This window comes from Bos indicus x Bos taurus, chromosome 13, assembly GCF_003369695.1.
Source record: "Bos indicus x Bos taurus breed Angus x Brahman F1 hybrid chromosome 13, Bos_hybrid_MaternalHap_v2.0, whole genome shotgun sequence".
NCBI classification, from domain to species: domain Eukaryota; kingdom Metazoa; phylum Chordata; class Mammalia; order Artiodactyla; family Bovidae; genus Bos; species Bos indicus x Bos taurus.
Window position 1 is genome coordinate 4,192,475 of NC_040088.1, and position 27,612 is coordinate 4,220,086.

General features: G+C 54.1%; 1 protein-coding gene across 5 annotated transcripts in view; it reads left to right on the plus strand.

The window, feature by feature from the left end:
• Window positions 1–26,253, plus strand: part of NFATC2 (nuclear factor of activated T cells 2) — a 164,544-nt gene extending 138,291 nt beyond the window's left edge. For 4 of the 5 annotated variants that reach the window (XM_027558259.1, XM_027558257.1, XM_027558258.1 and 1 more), the window contains exon 10: window positions 21,861–26,253. In XM_027558259.1, the coding sequence (XP_027414060.1) occupies window positions 21,861–21,916 (56 nt within the window). In that variant the 3' untranslated portion in view covers window positions 21,917–26,253. Of the gene's footprint in view, window positions 1–14,351; window positions 14,440–21,860 lie in introns of all 5 variants that reach the window. The other variant, XM_027558256.1, reaches the window with a different exon arrangement.
• Window positions 26,254–27,612: the final 1,359 nt, after the last annotated feature.

The window sequence follows — 27,612 nt, forward strand, 5'->3', positions numbered from 1 at the left end:
GTGTCCCACTGGCCCTTGGTGGAGAGGCAGTGTGGGTTCCCATCCCTGTGGGGACCACATGGGGGCTCCCGCAGGCCCCCTGGCCCCTCCTCGATGCCATGCTCTCCATGCCCCCGACCGCCCCGTGGACCTGACAGAGGCTGAGTCCAGAGAGTGGGCCGGGGCAGGCCTTCAAAAATGTGCTGGCTTCGGGGCCCACGAGGAAATCCACTGCTCGCCTCCAGCCGGCAGCGCTGCCCAGCGCTGGGCCATCCCGGGGCTGTTGTGACAGCAAAGCCGAGCGCCATGGAAACGATTGTGCAATTGCAGGAGCAGGCCGCCGCAGGGCCGGGCAGCTGTTCTCTGCCGGGTCGGCACAGCTTCGACCTGCCCCCTGTCTGCGTGGGAGCCTACGGAGCTCAGCCAGGGTGCCCTTTTTGCAGAGACACCCACAGGCTTGCTCCCCCTTCTTATGCCAAGAGGTGGCCCTGCTGCCTCTGGTGCCCCGATTCTGACTGCCGCCTTCCAGCGCCCCGTCCTCCTGGAGGCGCGTCCCCTGGGGACGCCCCGCAGTGGGCATCCGAGCTGGCGCGGGCCTTCCCTCTATGAGCAGCGCCGTGTTTGCACCCAGGCCTGGTTGGGCCCTCCCTCCCCTCTGGGGCTCCAGGCGTTTCTGGGGGCGGAAGACAGAAACCAGCCCTGTGTTTTCCAGGCTGCCAGGCTTCTGAGAAATTCACGCCTCAGCCCAGAAACCCCTTTTCCCACTCAGCCTCGGCCCCTTTCAGAGAAGAGGATACCCGCCCTTCTGCCCGCCGGCTTCCTGTTCTCCTCTGAGGAGGGGGAAGGGTCTGGGGAAGGACTTCAGCCCCGTCCCCTGGTGCCACCCCTTTGGGCCCCGGCCCTTCCCCCACCCCAGCCCCTAGCTGTCTGATGTCAGAGCGCAGGCCGTGGGGGGCACCTGGCCATGGCTGGCACCACTCTGGGAAGTTTCCTAAATCCAAACTCTAAATTGCAGCCCTGGGGTACTGAGGTACTGGCTGCCTTGAGGGATCTGCTGGACTTTCAGGGGCCCGTCTGTTTGGCTGATGGTAGGGAGGCAGGAAGGAAGTGCTCACATAGGGGTGACTGGCAGACAATGCCCCGAATTCCCGTGGGGGCTCATTCAGGCCGACGGATCTCGGGGAGAAAGAGGATGGGATGTTTCCACGTGGACACTGGCACCTCCAGTTTCTGCGCTGGAAGGTTTGGCATTCTGGCCTCAATTCTTGAAACACAGTCAGTTCTCCTCCAGCTTTTGCTGAGCACCTCCTGCGCTTTGCAGAGAACACATCCGAGGGCACCGATTTGGTGACTTGCGTTGTGGTTTGTAACGCGGGCACACGTGGTGTAGATGCCTGTGCGCACGTCCAAAATCAGGCCTGCAGAGGACAAGGTCTGCAGTGGGCTGCAGGAGAACCGAGCTGATCCAGCCAGGGCCTCCCTGGACCTCAACGGTTAACTCTGGCCATTTCAGGTCTGAACAGAAAGCCTCTGTCTTTACCATTAAACCAACGTTTACTGGCGAGGCGGGAAGGCAGAGCAGAGCGGTTCCAAGCCTGCGCCCTGGACTCCTGCCTGCATTTAAGTCCTGGCTCGGCCACCTGTGGGCCGAGCAAGGCCCCCTCAGCTGAGTTCTTGGTTTACTGAACTGCAAAATGGGAAGAATAACAATACCACTTACTCAGGGAGCCTTGTGAATGCCTGCTGGTTAATGCATGTAGATTCCCTAGGCCAGGACCCGGCACCGGGCAAGCGCTCAGAAGGTGCCAGCTTACAGATCGACTTCTCGACAGCTGAGGCAGCCGGGTCAGGTGCCAGGTGCCGGGTGATTGAGGGGCAGCCCCTGCCCGATGAATCTTACAGTCTAACAGGGAAGACATGATAAATACGACAGAAACGTGTTTCTGATGGTGAGACACGCTTTGAAGGAGAGACGCAGACGCTGAGAGAGGAGACTTCAGACAGGGTCGTCTGGGAGGGCCTCTCAGAGGAGGTGAGCTTCTCTTGTGCCCTGTGTGCCAGAGGCCCCCTCGCCTGCTCCCCCACGGGCATGCTGCCGCTGTTCCCCGGGCTGGTTCTTGGGTCGGAGGCACAAGGTGGTCTGCCTCGTCTCGTCTTCCTTCTTGGTTCGCTCCATCCCCATCCCCACCTCCTCCTCCTCCTCGTCTGCACATCTCCCACCTCCTCTCTTCTCCCGTCCTTCTCTCTCCCTCTCTCCCTTCTTTCCTTTAAATGCCAGACGGCCTTCATTAAATACACGTAAGATATAAAAAATAATACAAATGAATACTGTGTACCTACCCCAAGTGTAAAGAAAAAGAGCATTATCATTGTCTTTGTACTCTTCTGCCATCTAAAAACATTTTGTATTTGCAAATCTTTCAGTTCTGTTTCTCTACAAGAGAAGTCTTCTAAAAAGAACTTTTCTCTGATTTTCATTCTCAACAGTGAACCTCTTTTTTTGGCTAATTTTTTTATTAAAAACTTTTTAAATTGTATCGTTCATTTACAATGTTGTGTTAGCTGCAGCTATACAACAAAGTGATTTAATTACACACACAGATATTCTATTTTATATATACGTGTGTGTGTGTGTGTGTGTGTGTGTACTCAGTCGCGTCCAACTCTTTGCGACCTGTGGACTGTAGCCCACCAGGCTCCTCCGTCCATGGGATTCCCCAGGCAAGAACACTGGAGTGGGTTGCCGTTTGGGGATCTTCCTGACCCAGGGATGGAATCCGAGTCTCCTACACTGGCAGGTGGATTCTCTACCACTGTGCCACCTGGGAAACCCATTTTCTATATATAGTATGTTAAACTCTTCACTATCAGACTCAGTGCTCAGGTTCTCGGCTGCCTCATAAACGCCCTTTCCCCACGGTTTGTCTCGACTGTTGAAATGGGTTTTTCCGTTTCTTTCGCCTGTCCGGGCGCCCCTCATCTTCTCCCTGTGCTGTCCTTGCTTTGGAGAGACAGGTGGCTTGCATGTAGCCTGGGCTTTGCTGGCTGCAGCTCCTCGGTGCCATCGATCACTGTTGCTCCGTCCTCAGCATTTCCTGTAAGTCAGTAGTGAAACGAGCACTGGATCCGGTTGGGTTTGACGCTTTGGGCGAGGCTCCTCCTCAGTCGTGTGCTCCTCCATCAGAGGTGCTTGGGTCTGCTGTCTCTCTTCTGCAGTGGTCATATCCATGATGCTCCAAGCCTGGATTGAGCACAGAATTTTTTTCACTATTTTTTTTTTTAAATTTTGAATTGGAGGATAATTGCTTTACAATATCATGTTGGCTTCTGCCAGACAACAGTGTGAATCAGCCGTAAGCACACGTGTGTCCCGTCCCTCTTTAACTCCCCCCACGCGCCTTGTCCTGGGTGGTCACACAGCACCGGGTTGAGCTCCTGGAGCACAGAATTTTGAATGTATTTTTTCTTTCCTACCACCTTAGACTTACTGCTATCCTCACTCAATTTTGTCTGTTTGCTTTAAAAAAAAATAATTTCACCACTTGTTTGACTCTCTGAGCAAGATGTTGGGCTGCCTGAGTCCTGAATGCTCGAGAACTTTACATGAACGAGGTCCTGCTCTAACTGGTTTTCTGCACCTCGCCTTTTCCTTCAGCACGACGCCCGTGGCACTCACAGGCTGTCGTGTTCGTTGCTGCTCTTCTTCCTCTTCTCTGCCGTGTCGTAGTCCCTTGTCGAGCTCATCAGTCCACTGCGTGGATTGTGGACATTCGGTCATTTCCGGTTTCTTTGACCCCTGTGCTGGTAGAGACCGTGCTTTCCAGAATGTCCCTTCTCTGCACACAGAAGAGTTTCTGTTGGGCTGTAGTCACAAGTGGAATTGCTTGGTCGCTGGGTGTGCCCTTCTGCTGCGTTAGTCAACAGCACCGAAGTGTCTTCGGAAGCGGTAGTGCCAGTGTATTCTGCCATCAGCCTCGGAGAAGTCATTCCCTGGCTCCGCATCCTCCCACCGTTTGATACTGTGCGATTACGCGAGTGTTTGCACAACTCGTGTGGGCGAGATGCTGTCTCTCCACAAACAGCAACTTGTAACAGTTAACGTTTATCTTTGAAAAGGTTTGCACTTTCTGAGCATCGTCTGGGACGGTGCTACCGAAAATGTGTCATGGGACCCACAGCATCTGTGTGACTCGTGTCAGAGTGCAAATTCTTGGGCCCCGCCCACCCCAGACCTGCTGAATCAGAAACACGCGGGTTGGGCCCAGCAGTCAGCGCTTTTACCAGCCTGCCAGTGGCTGTGAAGCTCCTCGAGCCGGAAGAACCGGTCTAGGATTCTCCCCGGACGACAGACAGTGACGCTTCTCCCGTATTGTCTTCCACTTACATCACGGTCTTACCTTTCACACCTAAGTTTGTAATCCACCCGAATTCGACTGTCGTGTCCAAAACAGAGTAAGGTTCTCATTTCCTCGCTTTCCATGTGGACGAGGGGTGGTCCCAGCTCATCCGTTGAGAAGTCCGTCCTTTCCCTGCGGGCCTGCAGCCCGTCAGCGTTTTCACGTGAGTGCAGGCGCCTTCCTGGTCTCAGCTTTGCTCCACAGAGTTTGTCCCAGTGACAGTTCTTAATCGGCCGCCTTGCGGATATTCTTGATTTCTGGTAGGTTTAGTTCTCCAGTAAGTGTCTTTTGGCTTTTCTGCAGACACGTTAAGAGGCCAGCTTGTCAGGCTTGACACAATGGCGCTGAATTCTGATGTCAACTTTAGATCATCGAATCCTTCGTTCAACTTGGGGACAGTGGACGCTGTACAGGATTGGTGTTTATGGGGTCCTTCTCAGGCCTGCTCAAGGGCCTCTGTAGTAAAGTGCGCACCCCCCTCGCAGGGGCTTGCTGTCACTCTGGCCCCTGGCCCCGCCGCATGGGCTGCACTGCACCTCACAAGTTCATCACTGTGGTCCCCACACCCACGTCCTCCCCTAGAAGCTCAGTGGCCCCAGGGGACACGTCCCCAGGGTTGGGATGACGGAGGGCTGTGGCTGGAAAGCTGACCCTCGTATCTTTAAGTGTCTCCAGTTTCCTGAGGCTAGGCTGCTATTAGAAACCTGCCTCCTGCTAAGGTCTTTTCGTGGGCAGTTTGTAGCCACATCCCAGCTGGCATATGAAATGCGCTCAGAATAGAGATGCTCACAAATGGAGAAACAGTTTCTCCTCCTTGAAGCTGGACCGAGTGGAAAACAAAGGTTGAGGGCCCCAGGTCCCACAGTCGCGTCTTATTAAGCCTGTTCGCTGCGCCATTTAACATGCCGACTGCGTATTGAGCTCGGTACGAGGTGCTCTGGGGGCGGTGGTCCATGTGGGACTCTGGAGCCAGGACTCCACTGGTCAGATAAGGAGCCCATGGGGGACAGAGAGCACGGCCCACAGCTCAGAGCCCCTGGATTTCCCCTAGGACAGCAAAACATGATTCCTTCTCTCGGCACCTGCTCTGCAGAGACGGGTATCACAGCACCCCATGTTCGACCACGATGGAGTCCACACTGGGTCGCCAGTGCTCAAAAGCCACAGTGTGTCCATTCGTTTGTTCCTTCTCTTGCTTGGCCATTCATCCGACAGCTATTTATTGTTCGTTGCTGGGGATTCTGCAGGGAACACATACTGCTCTCCTTGAGCTCATGGTCTCATGGTAACACCAGGCAGAACAAGTGCTCTGTCGAGAGGTAAGGTAGGGCCGAGGGGCATGGAGAGTGGTGGCGGGGGCTACTGTTCCAGAAGGGGAGCATCCCAGAGCTGACACGAGCAGAGATCCTGCTCAGGGACGCCTGCAGCTCTCTAAGGGAAGAGCACCCCTGGAGTGGGAACAGCAAGTGCAAGGGCCCTGGGGCAGGAGTATGCTTGGTGCATCTGGAGTGTAGAAGGCAGGCTGGGAGGCGGCGCCGAGGACAGTGAGGAAGAGAAGTGCGTCAGCTTCGATCCTAAAGGGACAGCCTTTGGCGAGGCCAAGTGGGATCCGTGGGTCACAGCAGGGGTTGGTGCTGGCTAGTGAGAGTTCATCCAAATGGGATTCTTACAGAAGGCCGGTGGGTGTCCAGCTGTGGAGAGTTGCAGCCGGGCAGCCACTCACCTATGTCACCTTCTGGGATCGCCCGGATCTCCCCATTAGACGGGCCCCTGCCTGGGAGGCTAAGATGGAGAGAGGGTGCCTCCTGTGCCGCCAGAGCCAGAGCGACACCACGGGTGGGCACAGGCCCTCCCAGGTCTGGACACACAGGCTGGGTGTGGGTCTGTAGGGAGCGGGCTTCAGCTTCCCTCTTCTGCTGGAGATTATTGCCAACAGAAGCGAGTGGGGACGGCCCTAGTCGCACCTGGGTAGCTGCCATCTGTCTCTGTTTTGGCTGCGCGGATTCTTCACTGTGGTGTGTGTGTGTCTCCTGTGGGGTGTGGGCTCTAGACCGCGTGGGCTCAGTAGTTGCGATACACTGGCTTAGCTGCCCCACGGCACGTGGGATCTTAGTTCCTCGACCAGAGGTCGAACTTGCGTCCCCTGCCTTGGAAGGCAGATTCTTAACTGCTGGACCACCAGGCAAGTCCTGCCATGTCTCGAACCCCAGGCCTTGGCTGTACATTAAGTCTCAGGAATATCCAGCACCATCTCACCTTTTAGATTTGTACCCCAGGCTTGGCCTTGTGGCCCCAAAGGGGCCAAGCCACTCTTTGCGTATTAAAGCTCCTCCCCTAGATTAGCTACAGTAAACATGCTATGTTAGTGCACTCTCAGTTTTCCTTGAATACTAGATGGCTGACTTCTACTGTGTAACCCTGATAAAAGTTGGGGTCTCCCAAGGACCAGACTCTGCTCAGAGGTGCATTCAAAGAAGCAAGTTCGGACTGCCAGATGATAATCATGAAAGAATTCCTATCTCCAGCAGCTTGACGCACACTGGATAGGTTTAAATTCTGACTCTGTGACTTAGCATCTATGTAAGTTGTGTATGACCCTTAATCTGTCTGTGCCTCAGTTTCATCACCTGTGAAATGGGGACAGTTAATATCTGCTCTGTAGGATTACCAGAGCAGACCGAGGGCATCTCCCCCGTCTGTTTAATTAGAATTAAATAATTATATGTGGAGTGCTGTGTAGAAAGTGTGATATAAATTTAAAAAATAATGGTAATTATTATTCTGCATAAAATTATCATTCTACTCCCCTGTGTTGAAAGGCAAATTCTTAACCACTGGACCACCAGGCAAGTCCTGCCATCTCTCACTTCAGAAGGTTTCATCTGCAACTAACAGAACAGCTGACCTACAACCTTCCTATTAACTGGGGTTTCAGACCAGCCTCTGGAGGCCATCAAAAACCAGAATTAACTGGGAAAATTCTGGTTAAATCTGAAACAATCAGGAGTTTGTGTCTCATTCACTGACTCAGCTGTCTCTCCATGAACATTTACTGAGCACCTGCTGTGTGCCGGGCTCTGTCCTTGGTGCTGGGGTTACAGCAGTGAGTGAGAGACAAGATGCCTGCTCTCACGGGGTGATGACAACCCAGCGAGGGGCTAATGTTACCATGTCCTGAGCTTCAAGATACATGGTCCTTCTAGCCTGAGCCATGGAGCCCTCCCCACCAATCAGGAGCCGTCACCATGGTAACCGTGTGCAAGGGAGAGGTGGGCTTCACTCTGGCCCAGCTAGTGCTAAGCTTCTGTGAACACTGGCACATGTCCCCGGAGGCTGGCTCAGCACAGGGCACCTCCCCCCACTCAGTGCTTGGCACCTTTTTGGCTGCCAGCCACCGACCTGCCCTCCTCCCAGTTAGCACCTCAGCTTCTTGCTAGAAACCGGAGCCTCAGAAACACTGTGTTTACTCATCCCGAGAGCTGAGGACAGTTTGGGACGAGGTGGAGCACTTTTCTTGTAGGTCCTGCGGTCTTGCTGGTGAGACGCTGGGGCTGCTGGGGGGCTTGGCTTCCGGGGCCTCTGGCTTGCAGAAGGTTGGTGACTCAGAGGCCACTGTGCGTGCTGCTGGCCCAGTGCAGCCGGCGCACGGTGGAGGGTGGCCTGGGTGGGGGCAGGAGGGCCCTGTCGGCAGGATGTGAAAATGCACCTCTGGGGGCCCGGCTGACCTCAGACCCACCCACGCTGCAAACTCAGAAGCAGCTTCCAGGGTGAAAGTGCTTTGGTGAGAGAAGGTGGCCTGGTCACCCATCACTTCAATCTGTTAACCAAGTGTTTTCTGTGAGGTAGACTAGTACACGCTAACCATGTTAGTGGGAACGGAGGCCAACATGGGGTTTCCTGCTAACTTGCATCGTTCCGACTGTACGCATTGGCCAACGTCTTTCTAAGAGACACCCATTTCACAGATGAAGAAACTGAGGTCCAAGAAGTGAAACGACTGGCCCCCATTCCATGGTGAATGTGTGTGGGGGGCGCTTGCCACATGCTGGATGCTGTCTACAGCACCTGTGTCAACTCGTTAATTCCCTCCAAAACTGGTACCCTCCCAGGTTAAGAACCAGCATCGCCCACTTTCTGCAGGGCAGGTGCAGAGTGGGTCAAGGCTTGCCTCAAGTCCGTGGCAGGGCCGGGCCGGCTGGACTTGGACCCCGCAGCCTGGCTGCCCGCTGCGTGCTTCCCTGTGGCTCTGCCCGGAGTGTAGGTCCCTCCCCACAGCACTCAGCCTCTGCACCCGGCCGGCCACGGTCACCACCCTCAACATGTATGACCCCAGACACAGACAGGCCACACCGGTGAGGTCAGGGTGGGAGGGGAAGGGGGCTGTTGGCCAGAGGAACCGGGCCGCAGTTGAGGCTGGCTGTGTGCAGAGAGGCCGGGTGCATGGCAGAGAGAGGCGGCTTCGCTGGGGCAGAGCCACGTGGCACACGGGTGTGTGTGGCGCTGGGGAGCATGCCGGGGCCCCACAGCGCCTGCTTCTTGCTCACACCCGTGAGCTCACTTGCCCTGACCGTGACCCCGGGTGCCATGCTGGCAGACGCCTGCCATGGGGGCGCATGCAGAGATATCAGAGTGGCAGTCTTGGGCGGAGCAGCTGTCGTAACAGAATTCCAGAGACTGGAAAGGCCCACCTCCAAACATCATTGCACTGGGGGTCCGGGCTTCCACATGGCAAGCTGGGGGACACAGTTGGGTCCCCAGCATGAACTGTGCTGCCCCAAGCAAGGTGAAGGTTTGATCGAGGGGCCTGAGTCAGGAGTTAGGGTTCTACTCATGTGTCCTGGGAGAGTTACGGTATCTGAGGGACACCTGGGCTGATGTCACACACACAGTCCTCGCCGGGCACTCCAAGTGCTCTGTGAGGTGCGAGCCGTCCATGCCAGGCCCGGGGCTGTGACTCTCGCTGGGAAAAGTTTAGGGTCTGGTCCCTGCTTGGTCCAGGCAGCCAGTGGCTTCTTGGCCTGCACAGGGTGGCTGGGGAGCCCGGGGCCCAGGTGTACCTCGGGGTCACCCAGCTCCTTGGCCCCGCCCACCCTCCTCCTCCTCCCCTCCCCCCCCTCCCCCTCCTCCTCGTCCCCCTCCTCCCCCACCTCCCCAGGTGGGTGGCTGGCAGGCTGTCAGGGGGGCTCCACGGTGTGGGCTCGCCAGGTGCATGGGAGACAGCACTCGCTGGACGGACAGTGAGGTCCATCAGTTCTTACACCAAACTGGGCTGAGGGCCTTGAGAGGGAGACAGATGTGGCTGAAAACTTTCGGGGGCCAATTTCAGGATCAAACACCTAAGCCTGATGGAGCATGAAGTGGCCAGGATGCCTCCCTGGGCAGATGGGCTTAGGTCGGGCTCTGGAAACACATGGATAAATGTAAGGGTGTCCTTCTTGTTGGGGGGTGGGGAGTGGGCTGTGTGGTCAGCGGGTCATGACACGTGGCAGGACACAGAACGGTCTGGAAGGTGAACTGATGGAAGGATAAGGTGGAGATGAGACAGGGTGAGTCAGCAAATAGCCAGTGAGTCCTTTCTAAGCAGCAGGAGCCATGCTGGTTTTCGAAGGAAAGGTGGCATGAGGCAGGCCTGGACTTCTTCTCAGAGGCCTCGAGGGACTTCTGTGCGCTCGTGACACGAGGAACGGAGCTCAGGACGGAGCGGCCTCTTGTTGCCCCGCGCTCCCCTGCTCACCCACCTGGCCTGTCTGACCCGCCTCAGTCCCCTCCCCAACACAGGCAAGGCTAAGGACACACATCCTCACAGAAATGCTTGGCTAATCCCTCTGACCTCCAAAGACAAAGCTGGCTTTCCAAACAATTAGGTATTTATTTTATCATCTCATTTGTGGTTGCAGACTGAGCTGTGGGTTTGGGTCACTCTCTCCCAAATCTCAGCTGGTTGGAGTAACGAGTGCTTCTCTTTTGCTTCTGTTTTGTTTTTGTTTTAAAGGCAACGGCTCACGGTGCAATGCATGCTTTGTGGCTGATGCCGCTCGGCAGAGCTCTGGGGCCAAGGCCATGATGAAGTGGCAGGGGATGAGGAGGCGAGCGTGGTTTGTTCAGAATGCTTTCCTGCCTGTGGTTGCTACCTTAGAAGCCGTGCGGTTGCTTGATAGGAGAGGTGCCTCTTAGCTGCGTGTAATCGGAAGAAATTCTGCTGAATTGGAGGAAAGGACGGGGCAGAAGAGCTCAGCTCAGCTCAGGTCTCAGTTGATACACTTGGTTGGTGCCTCCCTGGTAGGGCTGCGTAGCTTAGAGAGAGGCTGAGTTTCTCTAGCTTAGAGAAAGTTTCTCCCTAGATGGTAAGTTGGTGTGTAATCATGGAAAAAGCGGGGATGGAGAAAACAGTATCGCATTCTGTACTGGTTGGGAGGGACCCCGGACTTTCCGTTATAAAATCATTAAACTGAACGTTCCCAAGACCAGTCTGCCTCGAGAGCCCCATGCAGAGGAGCCTGGCAGGCCACAGTCCATGGGGTCGCAGACTCGGATACGACTTAATGACTAAACCACCACCAGGACCAGTCTGGGCTTCCCTGGTGGCTCAGTGATAGAGAACCTGCCCACCAATGCAGAAGACACAGCTTCAATCCCTGGGTTGGAAAGAGTCCTGGAGAAGGAAGTATCAACCACTCCAGTATTCTTGCCTGGGAAATTCCCTGGAGAGAGGAGCCTGGAGGGCTACAGTCCCTGGGGTCACAAAGAGTTGGAAATGACTTAAGTGACTCAGCCCCCACCAAGAGCAGCCTGCCTCCTCTGACACAGAGGTACAGAGGCCTTCCCACTGAACGCCATCCCCTTCAGACGTGTGCTGTGCTCTCAGGAGGCTGGGAGCTTGGTGTAGAACTTGCCCGGTGACAGAGGGAGTTTGTGTTTTATCTGCTGACACCCTGCACTTTCATGTTAATTATCTCTGATAATCAATGAACCATTCCTAATCCATATCCTAAATCCACGAGACTAGCAGGACCGTTCACTGATTTATGCCAAGGACTGGAAAAATGCCCATCACTGTATTGGTCCTCAGTGGTAGCCTCATAGAAGACCGCAAAAGAGGGGCAGCGACTGGGGACCAGCGGCCTCTTTCCCTGCCTTTGGGCGGGTTTCCAGGTGTCGCTGAGGGAGCGTGTCGTAACTCTAAATGCTGCCTTCTCTCTCCGTGTCCACGTTACTAACAGCTGACCAATGGCTGGACTTCGTCTTTAGCCATGTAGGGAAACAGAGCTGTGTTCTTGGTTACTGGGGAGGACGGAATGGGCTAACCTGTCTCCCTTACAGCTTTTTCTCATCCTTCCGTCTTTCTTCTTTACTGTCTGTGTGGCTGAGCTGATGAACATCTGCCTGTGACTAAGGCAGCTCCGTCTCCCAGCAGTGTCTCCAAGGAGGCGTCCTGATCCCCGCTGTGTGGGAAACGGAGGCCCAGGCAGAGGCTGTGGGCTTCACATCACGTTGCCTGAGTGCTCTCGTGCCGTGCTGCTGCAAAACTGCATTATCACCCGTCCCCAGGGCAGCTCGATGATCTCACACGTGTGAGAAGTCCTGATCTAGGACTAGCACCCGCGGAGCCAGGACAGTTCCTGGATGGCCCCCTCCATCCTTCTCCGCCTCAGTAACGTGACCTGAGAAGTGGCCAGCAGAGTCCCAGCCCCCAGAGATAACTGAGGAGGAAGTAAGGGGCATGGGCAGCCCCCTGCAGAGTGGGAGGGCTGTGGTCAAGGTCTGGGCTGAGTTGAAACAGGCCCCACCTCTGGCTCCTGGTGCCTGCCTTCCACCAGGCAGTGGACGATCTAAGGTGAAAATTCGTAACTGAACCGGAAGCTGCACCTCAAAAGTCTGCAATCGAGCCGATCAGTGTGATGTTTTATGAACTCTCTGAACTCTGGACAGGGGGAGGGGCATGGAGCTGGAGCAGCCCTGGGCTCCTGGGGGACCCGCTGCTGGTGCGGGGGTTTCACCTTGATTCAAAAGTGCGGCTCCAAGGGTGTGACCTTGGACACGTACGTGGTACCGGTCCCCACTAAGTGCAGCTTGAACGGTTGCTGTTGTTCAGTCGCTAAGTCGTGTCCGACTCTTTTGTGACCCCGTGGACTGTAGCTCACCAGGCCCCTCTGTCCATGGGATTTCGCAGGCAAGGATACTGAAGTGGGTTGCCGTTTCCTTCTCCAGGAATCTTCCCGACCCAGGGATCAAAGCCGTGTCTCCTGCATTGGCAGGCGGATTCTTTACTGCTGGGCCTTCAGGGAAGCCCACTTGACTTGGTGGGTCGAGTGCAAACATCTAGGCCATGTTAGCACCTTGGAGCCATTTCTTCCCAGGAGCAACCACCAAGGCCATACGTTGTGCCTTAAATGCCAAGAGGACCAGCTGGGTTGGGGGAAGGACCAGGAATCCCGAACAGAGGCACGGAGACGGGGGAGGGCCAGTGCTGGGGGCCAGACGAGAGGTGGGGGAGGCTGTTAGTTTTGGGTAGACTTTGAGGGCAGATCCAGGAGCATCTGCATCTGGAGAGGATGTGGGCTGTGACCGAGATTGACCCGAACGACCGGAAGGAGGGCGGGTACGTTTCCTACGATGGAAGGAGTGGAGCGGGGTACCGGGGGCGATGGTGGTGACGATCGGGAGACAGGTTTTGACTGTGACGTTTTGAATGGCTCGTGGGAAGTTTGACATCTAAGTCAGACGTTCAGGGCTGAGGTCTGGGCTGAAAACAGTCCTTGGGTCATTTTAAGGCCCTGAGTGGTGAACGGGCAGACAGCCTCTGCCTTGGGTTTGGAACCAGCCAGCATGTAGCGGTAGAGACAGGAGATACGGTGAGGGAGCCGCCTGTGGGCTTTTCCGCTTCAGGAGAGGGCCTGGAATCCGTGGTCCACGCTGTTCACAGCCACTACAGAGGAGGAGAGGGGAGACGAGCAGCAGCCTGTGCCTGACCCAGCCAGTCCCCATCAGGCCAGCCCCGCCTGGAGCCCAGCACGTGGGACTGCCTGGACCTGCAGACGAGATCTCACTGCCGCGTGTCCTGTGCCTTGCGGATGAGCACGCGGGGTGCTCGTGCCTTTCTGAGAGACTGTCCGGGTTTACCTAAGCACACAAATAAGGCTACATCTAGGCAGGGGCGAGGTCATCCCTGCAAGAAGCTAATCCCAGGAAATACTTCTGAATCAGGCACTCAAAACGCACCCTGGTCTTCTAATTCAGCCACTGTAAAGGGGGATTGAGAAAACCAGTACTTGGAAAGCTGTAGGCATGCAACAGCTACAGAACGGGGAAGTGAGACTGGAACGGACCTGAACGCCTGTAACATACACAGCTCCCGCCTCCTCTAAGCACCTTCAGTTGGGCAGGGGCTATAAAGATAGTAACTTGTCAACCAGAGAAAAACAGGAAGAAAGTGTACAGTGGTGAGAATTTGCATGCCCACTGAGGCTGTCTCTCTCTTGCGGAGGAAGCGGGGGTCAAATGTAGCGTAGGCAGAAAAGCCTGAAGGAGGCTGGCTGCATTTTGAGTAGCTGCCTCATCAGATTCTGATTTTCTGATCTGCCAGTGTTCTCTCTTTAGCTGGCCATGATTTGAAATTGCATGGCATTCCGGCAGTACAGTCATTTTGTCTCGCTTTAAAGAAAAAAGACAAAAAAACACTACCCTTATCTTTGCTGATGAACTTTGATTTCAGAGATTCCTGTTTCTTTGTACCAAGTCCCTCATCTCGGTGATACTACCCTGGTTTGGGGTGAATTCTGGCACAGGTGTTAAGACCATACAGAATTGGGGCTTAAACTATGGCCAGAGGGTTGAGTTCTATTCTGGGTTCTGAGAGGCCCTGGGTCAACAGCTACTCATTAAATGCATAATATTAGCATGAGTTGGAAGTGTAATAGAGGTCGAAGGTGATTTTTTTTTTTTCTTCTCAAAAATGGTTTTGCAAATCTTTTTCAGAGCTGATAGACACACACCTTAGCTGGATACAAAACATATTATGAAACAGAATGACTGTGATCTTTGATCCGAGAAATCAAAGTTAAAGGTAATTGATATCTTCTGCCTTTCCTTTTGTTTTCCAGCTGTGTGTTTCCTTACCTTGATTTTTTTTTTTTTTAATTAAAGGAAAACTCTACCACCTGAAGGCCCTCTCATTTTCCAGCATTTCCTGCTCTTGAGGGCTAGATCCCACCACCCCCCGGGGACATAGCTGAGAGTCTCCAAGGCTGGAGCCAGTGGCTGGGTGGGGCGTAGGGGGTGGCTACGCGGCGTGGGGTGCCTGCATGCTCTCCCAGGGGACCCAGCACCCTCTTCCAGGGAGGAGGCAGCAGAGCTGGGTCCCAGCCTTTGGAAGCTCTGCTCCTGCCCTGAGTCAGCTCCCTGGCAGTTTTGTACCCCGTGCGTGGTGTCTGCAGTGAGGGAAGGTGTTCTCCGTCAGTGGTGGGGCATTCTGCATTGGGGAACGAGAGAGGGGGCAGGCAGATCAGAAACCTCTGGAGGCACCCAGTACTTGGGTCCTCTCCAGTCCTGTCGTCAACTCAAAGCTCCACCTCCCCCCAGGGGCCTTCTTACGTGCTTAGGAAGGGGTTAACCCACCACTTGACTTCTGGATATGAAACCAGGCTCTGGACCTAGGCTAGAGCTGGGTGTGGTTTTCCCGCTGAGCTCAGGAGATCCCCCCCCCGCCCAACTCTGGAATCTGGGCCTGTGCAGAGGAGCCCAGGTGACCGCACCGGGAGCAGGAGGCTCGGGGGTAGAGACAGGGCCTTTCCCTTCCCCTGCCCTTCCCGTGCCTCAGCTGCCACTGCTGCCATCTACTCCCCTGCAGCTGGTTAGAATCCGGGAGCACGTGCCGTGCCCAGCACATGGTGAGTGCTCGCCAGAGGCCAGCCGGTGCCAGTATTTCTGGCTTATGTGCCTCTTGATGTTCTACTGGGCTGTGACTTTATAAACACAGTATTGACCGGAGACGTATTACAGCCACGGGCGTTAGTTTCTGTAGAAATCCCCTGGTCAATGATGTGTTAATTGTCCATCTGTCAGCGACAGCGGGTTCACTCCATCACAGGCCAGACCCAGAGGCCTCGGTAGCATCACACGCCCCACGCTGAAAACCCAGTAAAAATAACTATCCAGTGTCACCTCCGTCAGCACACACAGCGGAGCTGACGTCCCAAACCCTGTTTCCCAGAGGAGGATGCCCGCTGAGATGTACCAAAACTTCCCAACAGCAGCATGAACCTTAGCAGGGCGGCGGGTTTCCCAGCACATTCCCCACCAGTGACTCTCAAACACCATCGACAGTGGAAAGGCAACATTAACACCAGTGACCCTTGACTGACACCCAGCAGGGACTAAGAGTCCCACCCGCGAAGTCTGCGTCCGGGGGCCAGGATGACAAAGATGCAGCTGAACGATCGGTGCTCAGACCCAGCCAGTTATCAAAGAGCCTCTTGAACGCGCTTCTTCCCTCCCTGATGTTAGAACTTGGCAATGCTTGTGACCTCGCGGGGGCCTGGGACCGCTGGCAGGCTGCCTCTGCTCTGCATGGCCTCAGAGGGGACTTACCATCACGTAACTCTTCAGACCCCACCCACGGCTTTGGGCTACAGGCCTCGTCAAGGGGGTTTTTGTCCTTTCCACTGAGCTTCTGAAGCCTGGCCCTTCTAGAAAGCTGTTCTCCAGCTCTCAGTGCCTCCAGAGCCCATGGGGATGGCTGGGAGGGGAGAAAAGGCTGCGGAGGCACTTAGCAAGTGAAAATCTCTGTGAAACCCCAGTCATGGGAAGCCGAGGGGTGTGACATTCCACGCTGGCAACGGCCCCCTTTCCACCGGCGTGGGGCAGTCGGGCTTGGTGTTCAGGACACAGCAGGAGCTGTGGAGTTCACACCTGGCCTTCAGAGTGGCTTTTCCTGAGCACAGCTAGGCAAGAGGGGGAAAATATCCAGAGAGTACATCACGGGCCTTCTGGTTCGGCCGCCCTGGTGTCCAGCCACCTCACTGGCGCCGTTCGGGCCCCGTGGGGAGAAGAGCAGCCAGCACAGGCGCAGGCCCCCAGGGGGCTGACCGCCCGTTAGCGCACCCTGCTCCGCAAGCGAAACGCGCAGACTCGGCCTCTGGCCTCGAGCGCGCCACCTCCCTGCTCTGGGAACCACTCTCTGACTGCCCTGGGCTCTCGAGGGCCCGCACACAGTCTGACCAGACTTGGGAAAACATGCCTGAGGTTTGGGAGAGAAACAGGATGAGGCCCGTCCCCTCCTTCCCGGTGCTTCTTTCTCAGGGGATTAAGTTCCAAAGTCAGCAGTTAAAGGGAAGAAAGCCTAGAATAGTCAAAATTCCCTGGAAAGTCTTAAGTGGCACCTCTGGTCTATCTGTGTGGGTTTCTGTGTGCAACTCTGAGTGGCCATTCTCCGGCAAGCTGAAGCTGGAGAACCTCCGAGCTCGGTCAGGAGAAGGAAGTCAGCATGCAGGTGTCTGGGCCCGCAAGTGAACCGGAAAATTCCTGGGGCGGAGTGGGATGCTAGCAGAAATTGGTTTCAAGAAATTTAACACTAATCAACCCAGAGTTGTTTAATGAACAATACTCGTAAAAGGCATTGATTCCCCCGACTGGCACCCCTGAAAAGCAGGGAAAGAAAACACACTCTGCTTTCCTTTTCTTCCTTACCACTGGTGTGTTTACTAAAGCTGGGGAACTCGCTCTCAGGCCAAATGCGGCCCCCGGCCTATTTCGTTAAAGTTTTATTGGCACACAGCCATGCCCATTTGCTCACACATTATGTGGCTGCTTTCATATTGCCTTTTTTTTTTTTTTTTTTAAGCAGAGCTGAGGTGTTGAGTAAGGGGCTATAATAAAGCTGAAAATATTTTTATCTGGCCCTTTATAGAAGAAGTTTGTTAACCCTGCTATGTTCGTTTCATGTCTGTAGCCATTAGGATTGTTTTTGTGGCATCTCTTTATATATGAATGACCTTTGTCATGTAACCTGAAAACATTACCTATTTCTTTTACGGAGTTTTAAAGAAAAATGTATAATTTTTATATACTTACATATAAGTAAGTATATCTTACATCTGTCTGTCTTTTCTTTCTGGTTTCAGCCCTGGGTGTCACTTTTAGAAGTCACCCTGAGGTTGTAGCCGTGTTCGACATCCGTGTTTTCATCATGGCCCCTCTCTATAAGGGTAACAAAAGGTCAGGGGTGCTTGTGGCAGACTGAACACTGCTGGCCTCAATTCTGTTCTGAGAAAGTGATTCTCAGTGACCACCTTAACCACTCAGCACACGCGCCTCTGCTCATTCAGCTAGCAGAGGCTGCCCTGATCTTTCCGGACTCATACAAATGATGCTGAGGGTTCCAGGGCCCCAGGAGAAAGCTGATGGCTAGCAAACGTCACAGCACAGTCTCTTTACCCGTAAGGTGAAGCCATATCATTAATGTACAGGTTAATAAAATGGCTGTGGGTTCAATCCTGATCCCTCCCCCTTCACCTGCTATGCCAGGTGACTGCCTGTCTTTCTCCATCTATAAAAGGACGACTGTATCGCTAGGTGTGGTCTGAGAAGTGACTGAGGGCTTGGTGCAGTGTCTGGCACACAGCTCTGAAAAAAAGTGAACAGCTTATATTCTTTAATGGAGAAGCAGCTCCAGGCAAACAACTTACCAACAACCCATTTGTCAGCTGGATAAGAGAAAAACCAGGTGGCTTGGGCTGGTGGTGTGGGGTCCTCATGGTGGGCTAAGTTGTATGCTGCCGTGCACGGCTCAGCGAGCAGACAGGTGACTCGGATAAGGTGGCCCAGGAGGGGCAGAGAGCCTGGAGGACTCAGAGTTTGCTTCTGGAGGGAGTCAGGACCCCAGGGAAGGAACGTAAGGTGGCTTCCGGGCAAAGGCAATACTCAGGAAGGGGAGCAGGAGGGAAGTCAGGATATGGACAGGGAGAGGAGCCATTTGGAGAACTGCCCGTGGCCGGATATGGGAAGAGGTGGCATGTGATGGGTGCCCAGGACGCTCACTGGAAGAAGGACATACTGATGGCTGACCCGGCAGAGTGGGCTTCCACACTCAGACCTCAAGAGTCCGACTTGGAGCCACATCCCAGTGTGGACAGTGTGTCCTGAGGCTACCGAGCCTCTTGCTAAGCTCTCCTTTCTCATTAATACGTTATTCAGTGCTTCCCAGTACCAGGGCATCTTCATGAGCCCGGGGTGCCGGAGGGGACAAGAAAACAAAAGAGCTAGGATCGTGAACCGCCGGGAGCTGGTGTATGGGGGAGACACGGAGGCTGAGCACCACAGGCAGGGAGGGGGCCCTGCTGATAGTCCCCAGGGCCAGGTGGGGTCACTGCTGATTGTCCCCAGGGCAGGGAGGGGTCACTGCTGATTGTCCCCAGGGCCGGGGCCAAGCCGAGGCCCGCAACCCAGCAGAGGCGGGAGGCATGCACCGGGCCTGGGGAGCACGCAGAGCGGAAGCCCGTGGTTGGCTGCGGGGGTGCAGGAGGGCGACAGGAGGCAGGTCACAGTGGGGACTAGACCAGGGGAAACGGGCCCAGGGCAGGGCTCTGGGATAAAAGGGACCTTTAGCACGAGGTGGGGGCTTCCCTGGGGGCTCAGTGGTAAAGAATCCGCCTGTAATGCAGCAGACGTGGGTTCGATCCCTGGGTCTGGAAGATCCCCTGGAGAAGGGAATGGCAACCCACCCCAGTGTTCTTGCCTGGGAAATCCCATGGATGGAGGAGCCTGGTGGGCTGCAGTCCATGGGGTCACAAAGAGTTGGGCATGACTTAGCGACTGAACAGCGACAGCAAAGCACGCAGTGGGCTGGAGTGAGGAAGGGAGGCTGAGATGGGACAGAGAAGAGGCGGCAGGGCCAGGGGTACGTGATGTCAGCTCCCTGCTGACATCATGAGGTCCGTCCAGAGCCAGGGCAGCGCAGTGGCCCCCCTCCCCTCCCACCCCAGGGCTCGAGGTCGCAGAGGTGGGGCCTCTCAAGTCGGGGTGAGGTGGTCCGGTCGAGACCCGCCTCGAGGAACGTGGAGCCCATGCTTCAGCCAGACCCCCGTGAGGCCACAGCCGCGGGCACCACCCCGCGCCGCTTCAGCCACGGCGGGGGCGGAGCGCTGGGGTTTCCGAAAGGTTCCTCTGCCCAGAGGAGCGGCCGTGGGCCGAGGGGCCCGCCCGCGGGCTGAGGGCCGGGGTGGTCCCTGTCCACCGGGCGGGGGGCTTGGCCGCCCCCCAGCCCCGAGGAGGGAAACGACCCTTCTGGTGAGCGCGGCTCTGCCTGCGGTTCTGCCCAGCTGTTATTTTTAGAAAACTGAGGCTGTGGAGAGTTTCCATTGAGGATTGACTCCTCTCGGCTTCCTAGGTTGAGAAAACAGGAAGCCCTTCAGAATCCGGGCTTTGAAAAGCTTCGCGTGAAGCCGCACCGGGCCCCACCTCCGCCCCTGGCACCGCGCGTTCTCTCCTGCCCCGCGGCCCCGCCCAGGACCCCCAGCCCCTCACGCTTCCCAGAGGCCGGGGAGGGGGGTTGGGGGGGCTTCTTCAGCCAGCTCCTGGTTCGGGGCCCCTGGGAGTCAGCTGGCAGCTGGTACATAGTCAGTGCCCAGTTAGAGCTGGTTAGCTGAACACATGAGTTCCTATCAATGGGTCCATTCCTGCACTTGAGAACCAGTTGTCACTCTGATACACTGTGTCACTTTCTCTTAGGACATCTGCACATACTACCCTGCACACCAACATCTGCTGTACCCTGGGGACTGGGATAATTTTGTGTTATTTCATTTAAGCGTCTCAACAACTGTAGACAGAAGGGCATGTCTATACAATGTGCAGACGGGGAAACTGAGGCACAGAGCAGCTCCATCGCTAAGGTGAGGCTCACCCAGTGAGGGAGTGGCAGAGGTGGCGTCTAGCACCAGCCACCTGGCTCTGGACCCTGAACCCTCGACCTCTCCCTGCACCTGCTCTCAGCACACATCTGAACAACAGGGAGGGTGCCGATTCGCTTCTGCCACAAAGCACAGCCCACTGATGCAAAGCACTGGGCTTCCTGTCCAGCACCAAGCATGGGGGCAATCAGTACCCGTCACAGCCGACAGCTACAGCCACGCAGTGCTGGGCACCTGGCGTCCTGCGAGGCTCCTTCGTGCACATCAGAACCCAACATCCTCACCATTTTGAAATGCACACACAATAAGGAGTGTCACTCTGTAGAGAAAACCGAGGCTCGGGGAGGTGAGGGCACGCAGCCCGCTCAGTGAGAGAGCTGAGGGTTAGACCCGGCTCATTCGGCAACAGAGCAGAGTGCATGTGCTCTCTCCTTATTCTGGGCAGTGCACTCTTCCCGGCAGGGGTTTTCCAGGGAAAAGCACCCTGAACCTAGGAGGGCCGGTGTGACCACGGAGGGACTCTGGACCCATCTGAACACTTAGCCCTCGCTGCTCATCTCCCATCTCTATAGTTTCAGGATAAGACTTGAGATAAGAAAACGAAGCAGAAGGAGCCTGTGGGAAGAAATTCAATGCTGGACTGGGAGGGGGGAGATCCACCTCCCTTTGATGGGATCCGGGGGGTCTGCCCCTGGGGCCAGCCCACACCATCAGCTGCAGTAACCAAGGTGCACACACACAGATTAAGGCGGTGCACAGCCCTGCCTGGTGTCTGGGCTGCCTGTGACGGCAACTCTTCCCCAAGAACGCTGAAGGCAGGCTTTCGTAATCGCCACTATTCCAGACCTTCCTGTCCTGATTCTAGGAGCCGGTGCCTCAGAGAAGCGGGGAGAAGGGGAGAGGAGGGCTAGTTCCTTGACGCTAGTGGGTGCCATCGCCTTCTTGGTTCCCTGCTGATTCCCCAGTCTCCTGGGGCAGGGGGTAATGGAACTTTCCAGGGTCCCTGGAGGATGCTGGTACTTGAGAAGGCTCATAGTGTGACCCGGGAGGAGGGGTGAAGGGGTGGAATTCCTGCTTGTGCTGAAGAGATGGAGGTTTTGTTTGCACTGACGCCTGGTCCTGGTGGGGGCTCCGCCCACTCTCCTTTTAAAGGCCCCTCTTCAGAGCTGTAGGTTTTGTGGGTCAAGCTGTGTTTTGGTCACAGAGTGGGTGTTTTCTGGATGTCCTAGTAACAGACAGAGTTTGGTATAAGTAGAGCACCTCAGTGCATTCAATAAAAAGGAGACTGTGTTCCCTAAATCATGCCCCGTGGCCCAGCTCCATTTCTGCCACCACAATTTTTAAAAGTTACCATTTGCGCAGTTTTCACTAACAAACCCATCCACAAAATGGCATCATTTCAGGGGGTAGGGGGGGTCACAATGTGGGAAGGCATTTCTTATGTTAAAAGCTGTCGAATGTATTATCGCAAAGCACAAAACCTGTTTTAAAAAACAGCCCGCTTGAATTAGGTTCTAGAAAGCTGACCACATTCGTGTTTCTCCTGCCATCTCACTTGCCCCTCCTCTTTCTTTTGTAGTCAATGAGATCATCAGGAAGGAGTTTTCAGGACCTCCCGTCCGAAATCAAACGTAGAAGTCATTCCTACGACACCGTCCACATTGCTGACCCGGAGCCTCCCAGGCCCCCTCGCCCTCCACCCTAGCATCCACCCTGCCCCGGGGCTGCGGGCAGGGCCAAGTGCCCGCTGAAAGCTGACCTTCATTCCCGAGCTCGCCGCCTCTCTCTCTGCATCCCGGGTCTTGCTCTGAATCCCAAAGAGCATCTCCGTTGACTTTGACGGTGTCCCATCCAAGCCTTAAGTGCCTGCTGACCCCAGATACATTCTGATCAAGACCGCCCGCTGGAACAGAAGATGGGGGCGTGGCAACTGAACCCCAGCCTTCGCCTTCACTTTCTCGGGTCACCAATATGACTCTTGTACCTTTTGAAGGAAAGGAGGTTCTCCCACAGAGCAACCAAAGGAACGTGGCCTAGCTGACAGGCTGGAGAGAAACAGAGAACTCGGCCCATGCTCACCTAGCAGTCACATGGGCCTCACCGTGGATGGGCCACAGCTCAAGCTTGGTTTTTAGATTTTCTGCTTCTGAAGCAAAAAAAAAAACAAACCCAATCTGGCTTATACAAGCTCACCTGTTAAAACTTCTTGGCCTTAAGTTATGACATGTGTCTGTTTCCCCCCAACTTTCTCTGCTTTCAAAAAGCTGGCTGGAGGGGGGCCTTCTCGGCCAGCTGCCTTCCCCCGCTGCACGGGACTGGTGGGCGTCACCCCAGCTGCAGGGTGAGCACCGTCCACTGCGGCCGGACAAGCTTCACAACTCTCTGCTCTTCCCACTTACTTTTCTCCAACAGCCCAAGTGATTTTCCATAATGTAGTTAAGAAGAATCTCAAGCATGTGCATTGAATTTGGAGAAGGAATGGCAGAAGGGCTGAAGCAATCCACTCCCCCCTAAAAAATAGCCATGCAGGTATCTTTGTTAAGTGAAGTGTGGTCATTGGCGGGTCCAAGTGTTTCAGTGGGTGGGTTCCTCCAGGAAGAAGGCCGAATCCCCTGTCCGGCCTAGACTCAAAGTGGGACACGAGCTCAGGATTTGGCTCCAGAGTTCGATGGTTACCTTTGCCTGGACCCACTGAAACCCGCCCCCTCCCTCACCCCCAAAGACCCATCTACATTAGCTGCTTCATCCAGCAAGAAAGTGACCTAAATAGAAGCAAACCCACTCCCTGCACAGCCCTCAATTTGAATGCACTCAGCTCAGACCACTGAAAAGGGGTGCGCAGCGTATCCCCCCCACCCTGTTTATCTCTGCGGAGTGCACCCACCAGAGTCTGTCTCCCCTAGAGCAATTTTTGCAAACAAATAAAACCCTCCAAGTTCTTGGCAGGTGAGTTTTTAATCACACAGATGTTTGTTTACACTAATTGCAGAGACCCCAGGACAAGCCAGGGATTCCTTTTCAGATGTTAATTGTTTCTCCCCAGGCGGCATGGAGTGTAAATACTCCTAACAGTCTTCAAAAGGCTTTGCTCAGGCCTTCTGCCTCGTAGAGCTGATAATCACTCTGAGACGGGTGGCAGTTAAGGGTTCCCCGTGGGTTTTCTAAGTTTTGGCTTTGTCGTCAAGTCTCCCCAGAGAGAGAACCTTTTGACAGCTGGACCAGAACTCAGGACCTGGTGACCTGGGCCTGCTGTGTGTGGGGCTCCAGAGAAAGCAGAATGCCTCTGCAGCCACCTGTCTGCACCCTTTCAGTCAGGACCTAGCATTTCTTTTCCCCCAAGGAGGGGGACTTTTCCACCCACCCCAAGCAGAGTTCAGCAAAATTCTTTTCAACAGAGTGTCAGTAAGAAGCTGACCGCCATTGCAGGATGCAAACTTCCTGGGATGCAAAATTCTTCGTTGATAAAAAGTTCCTTATCTAAGCAGCTTTACCCAAAGAACTCTCCAGCAATACTGACTTCACGGGGAAGGGGCTCGAGCATTTGGTGAGCAATCTATTCTCACTTGACCTGGCTGGGAGCTTTTTTTTTTTTTGCACATGAGGGAATTTGGCCTTTCCTCGGTTATCTGAATGTTTTACCCAAGTGCCTTCCTGCTAGTGTGGCAAAGTCGCTCAGCTGCATTGTGCATGGGGTGAAAAAGGACTAATGCGTTTCCCATCACTATTCTAACCATGTTAGTGCAAAGGGCCTCCTAGTAGCTCAGATTTCTCTACGTATAGATGTATGTGCTTGTGTCTGTAAGACACAAACCCTTTTTTTTCTAAGACATCCTAGCTGGGTATTATAGGAAGCACTTTCATAAACAGCTATACCAAATAACAAAGCAAAGAGAAACAAAAGCATTAGATTCGAGATGTAAACAGGCCAGAGGACGTGTAACAGGGCGTGACGGCAATCAAGAAAGTTTCGTCAGTGACAGAGGCTGGGGGAAGTTTTGCCGAGTAAACCGTTCATGGGATATTTTCAGTGTGGGAAGAGGCAATAGGGCCTCAGAGAGAGAGAGAAGGAGGATGTGTAAACTGTCAGGATGGGTGTGTTGCACGTGTGTTAGAAGGATCTGGTAGGTGGAGGTTTGCACTTGCTACATCCAAGGTTGTGTAAATAGATAACCCTTCCAACAGCAATCTGCCCTGTTGCTGAATGTAGTATATTTCCAAAGTTTGCGAGTCTTCCTGTATTGTACAAAAAAACTGCTGCTTGATAATATATAATGGCCACCCCAAATTAATGAGTATGGTATTAAATTTTATTTTCTTATCTGTATTTTTATGCTTTGTATCTGTCCTCAAAATATCACATCCTTGTTGGAATTAGAAAATATTTATAAGTGGTTAAAAATCTTTTTCAAATGTCTCTTTTTACATATCTGTTGAGGATTTTTTTTTTTTTCTTGAGAGAGGGGATGTATTCTTGAAGATGTGTTACTCATCCCAGGAGAACAAAACAAAAAAAAAGCCCACCTCAGAGCCCGTCTCCTGTCTCCTGGAAGAAGCCACGTCCAAGGGCAGGGGAGGGGTGGCTTCGTGGGAGGCGGAGGCACCTGTGTGCTGCCAGCTTCAGCTCTGAGCCGCCTTCTTGTCACTGAGACCTGGGAAGTGTCTCGGGCCCCAGTAAGTGACCCAGGAGGTGATTCTGAGGTGATAGAACTGCCTGTGTTGTAACGGGGAGTCTAAAAAGGCTCACGTCCACAGAACAGAAGCGCAGGCTGCGGCTTACTGAGCTGATTCCATCCGGTAGACAGACACGTCACCCAAGGGACGCCCAGAGTTCTCCAGCAGAGACACCACCCCGACCAACCGAGGCGACTCCTTCTAAGAACGGGGACGCACAGACGCAGCCTTTCTTGTTTACATCCAGTGGTCAAGCCATCCCTCTCAGGAAGCCAGCCTTGGCCAGCGTGGGAGCTGTCGTGTGCAGACAGATCGGAAGCCGATGTGTTCTCATTTGTCACTCTGGACTAAAGGGAGGCTTGAGTTTGTTTATTTTCATGTCAAACCCTTTCCAAGTGCTTTTTATTTTGTTCAGAATTGAAAGAATGTCAGGGTCTGGTTAACAACTGTTTGCTTTACGTTTACAAGAGGCATGGGGTTGTGACATTTTTGACAAGCTGGGGTAAACCTTCCTGAACTCAGTCTTGGAGGGCCAGCCCCTTGGGGGTACCCAACACATCTTAACCCTGGGTCTTGGGCATTAAATCTCATGGAGCCAAACCAGCCAATGCAAGTGGTTTTCCTGCATTCCAGCTGATTGCCTAAGAAAAAGAAGCGTCACATGAAACTCCTCCCAAACATCAGTTTCTCTCAGTTTTCATGAGTGTCTTGAGTTACAGCCAACACCACTGTCTTAACCCTGTTTGAATACAAACTTTCCTGGTGGCTGGTGAGCTAGCTGTGCTCCCTAAGCCAGCTCCCCTCTCAAAAATACAAGCTGGGGTGTTGAGTGCTGGAAGAAAGGATTAAAACCCTGCCTTTAAGCGGCTGCTGGCCAATTAGAATAAACTCCGCCTACTTAGTTCAGGCTTTAGATGCAAATAATGCGATCAGCAGGTGCTCTCAGCAGGCTGACTGACCTGAACCCACGGAGGCTGCGGTTGGGACAAGCTGAGCACCTGACACACAGCTTGTCAAAGAGCCTCACTCCCCGCTATTGCCTCTAGCGTCCTCAGAGGGGAGAAGATGTGGACAACATCCTTGTTAACTCTCCAACAAACAATAAGTCTCTCTCCAGGGGTGGTGCTGGAAGGTTTAAAGATTCTGAAAATCTTGACTGTTAAGATAAGTTTGAATACATCACATTCCCATGCAAAACGTTTTTAATCTCCAGTTTAATGTAGTTTATTTTTGCTATATGTAAAGTATTTTTATACGGCTTGTATCATGATAGTTTAGCAATAAAACTGTTGAAACCAACGGCCCCTTGGGTGTGTCTCTTCTCTAGAGCTGCTGCTCAAATACCCTTCCATTTTGAGTTCACGTAACAGCAGGGCCTATTTTGTGTGCGTGCATGAAGCGTGCGTGGCTCTCCTGCTCGTCTCAGCCCTGTGAGATCGGCACTTACCCATTTTGCTTCTAACCTCTGACATTATCACTTAAAGAACTACTTATTAGGCTGTGTCAGGTCCTAGTAGCCACGCGCAGGATTTTGGCTGCGTCAGGCGGGATCTTCTGTTGCGGCTCATGGCTCAGCGGTCACAGTGCAGGGTGTGGGGGTCTTAGTTCCCTGACCAGGAATTGAACCCAGGTGCCCACATTGCAGGGTACTTTCTTAACCACTGGTGGTAGTTGGTTTAGTCGCTAAGTCGTGTCCAGCTCTTGCGACCCCATGGACTGGGCATCTTCCAGCCTCCTCTGTCCATGGGATTTTCCAGACAGGAATACTGGAGTGCGTAGCCTTTCCCTTCTCCAGGGGATCTTCCTGATCCAGGAATCGAACCAGGGTCTCCTGCATTGCAGGCGGATTCTTTACCAACTGAGCTATGAGGGAAGAGGGAAATCCTAATCACTTTATATTTACAGATTTGTTATAAAGGATACAACTCTGGAGTAGATGAAGAGATGGAAGAGATGCATAGGGCAAGACTGGAGAAGGGGCTTGAAGCCTCTCTGCCCTCTCTGGGATCATCACCCTCCCTGCCCAGCACTCGATTCACCAACTCAGAAGCTCTCCAAGCCCAGTCCTTTAGAGATTTTTCCTGCAGTTTCATTACGTGTGTGTGATTGATTAAATCACAGGCCATTGGTGAATCTGGGGCTGACAATTCCAACCCTCCAATCATGCCTCCTTCAGCAGCCAGCCCCCTTCCGGCAGCTCTCTAGGGGCCCCCAACCACCAATCATCTCATTAGCATACAAAAGACATTCCTAACTCTCTGGAGAGGGCTTCCCAGGTGGCTCAGTGGTAAAGAATCCACTTGCACTGCAGGAGACCCAGGTTTGATCCCTGGGTCGGGAAGATCCCCTGGAGAAGGAGATGACAACCCACTCAAGTATTCTTGCCTGGGAAATCCCATGGACAGAGGAGCCTGGTGGGCTACAATCCATGGGGTCATAAGAATCAGACACAACCTGGAGACTAACCCACCACCTCCAATGCTCTGGAGATGACGATTTGAGGAGGCTGTGTGGAAGGAACCCTGACCTCTGAACCAGAAGCCCAAGGTGACAGAGCCGTGTGCTCACTCCAGGTCTGTCCTAACCCCCCTGCTCCCCCACTGCAGCTCTGCTATCTTGAGTCTCTGGACCCCTCCAGAAGCAGCATCCAGGTGAACAGA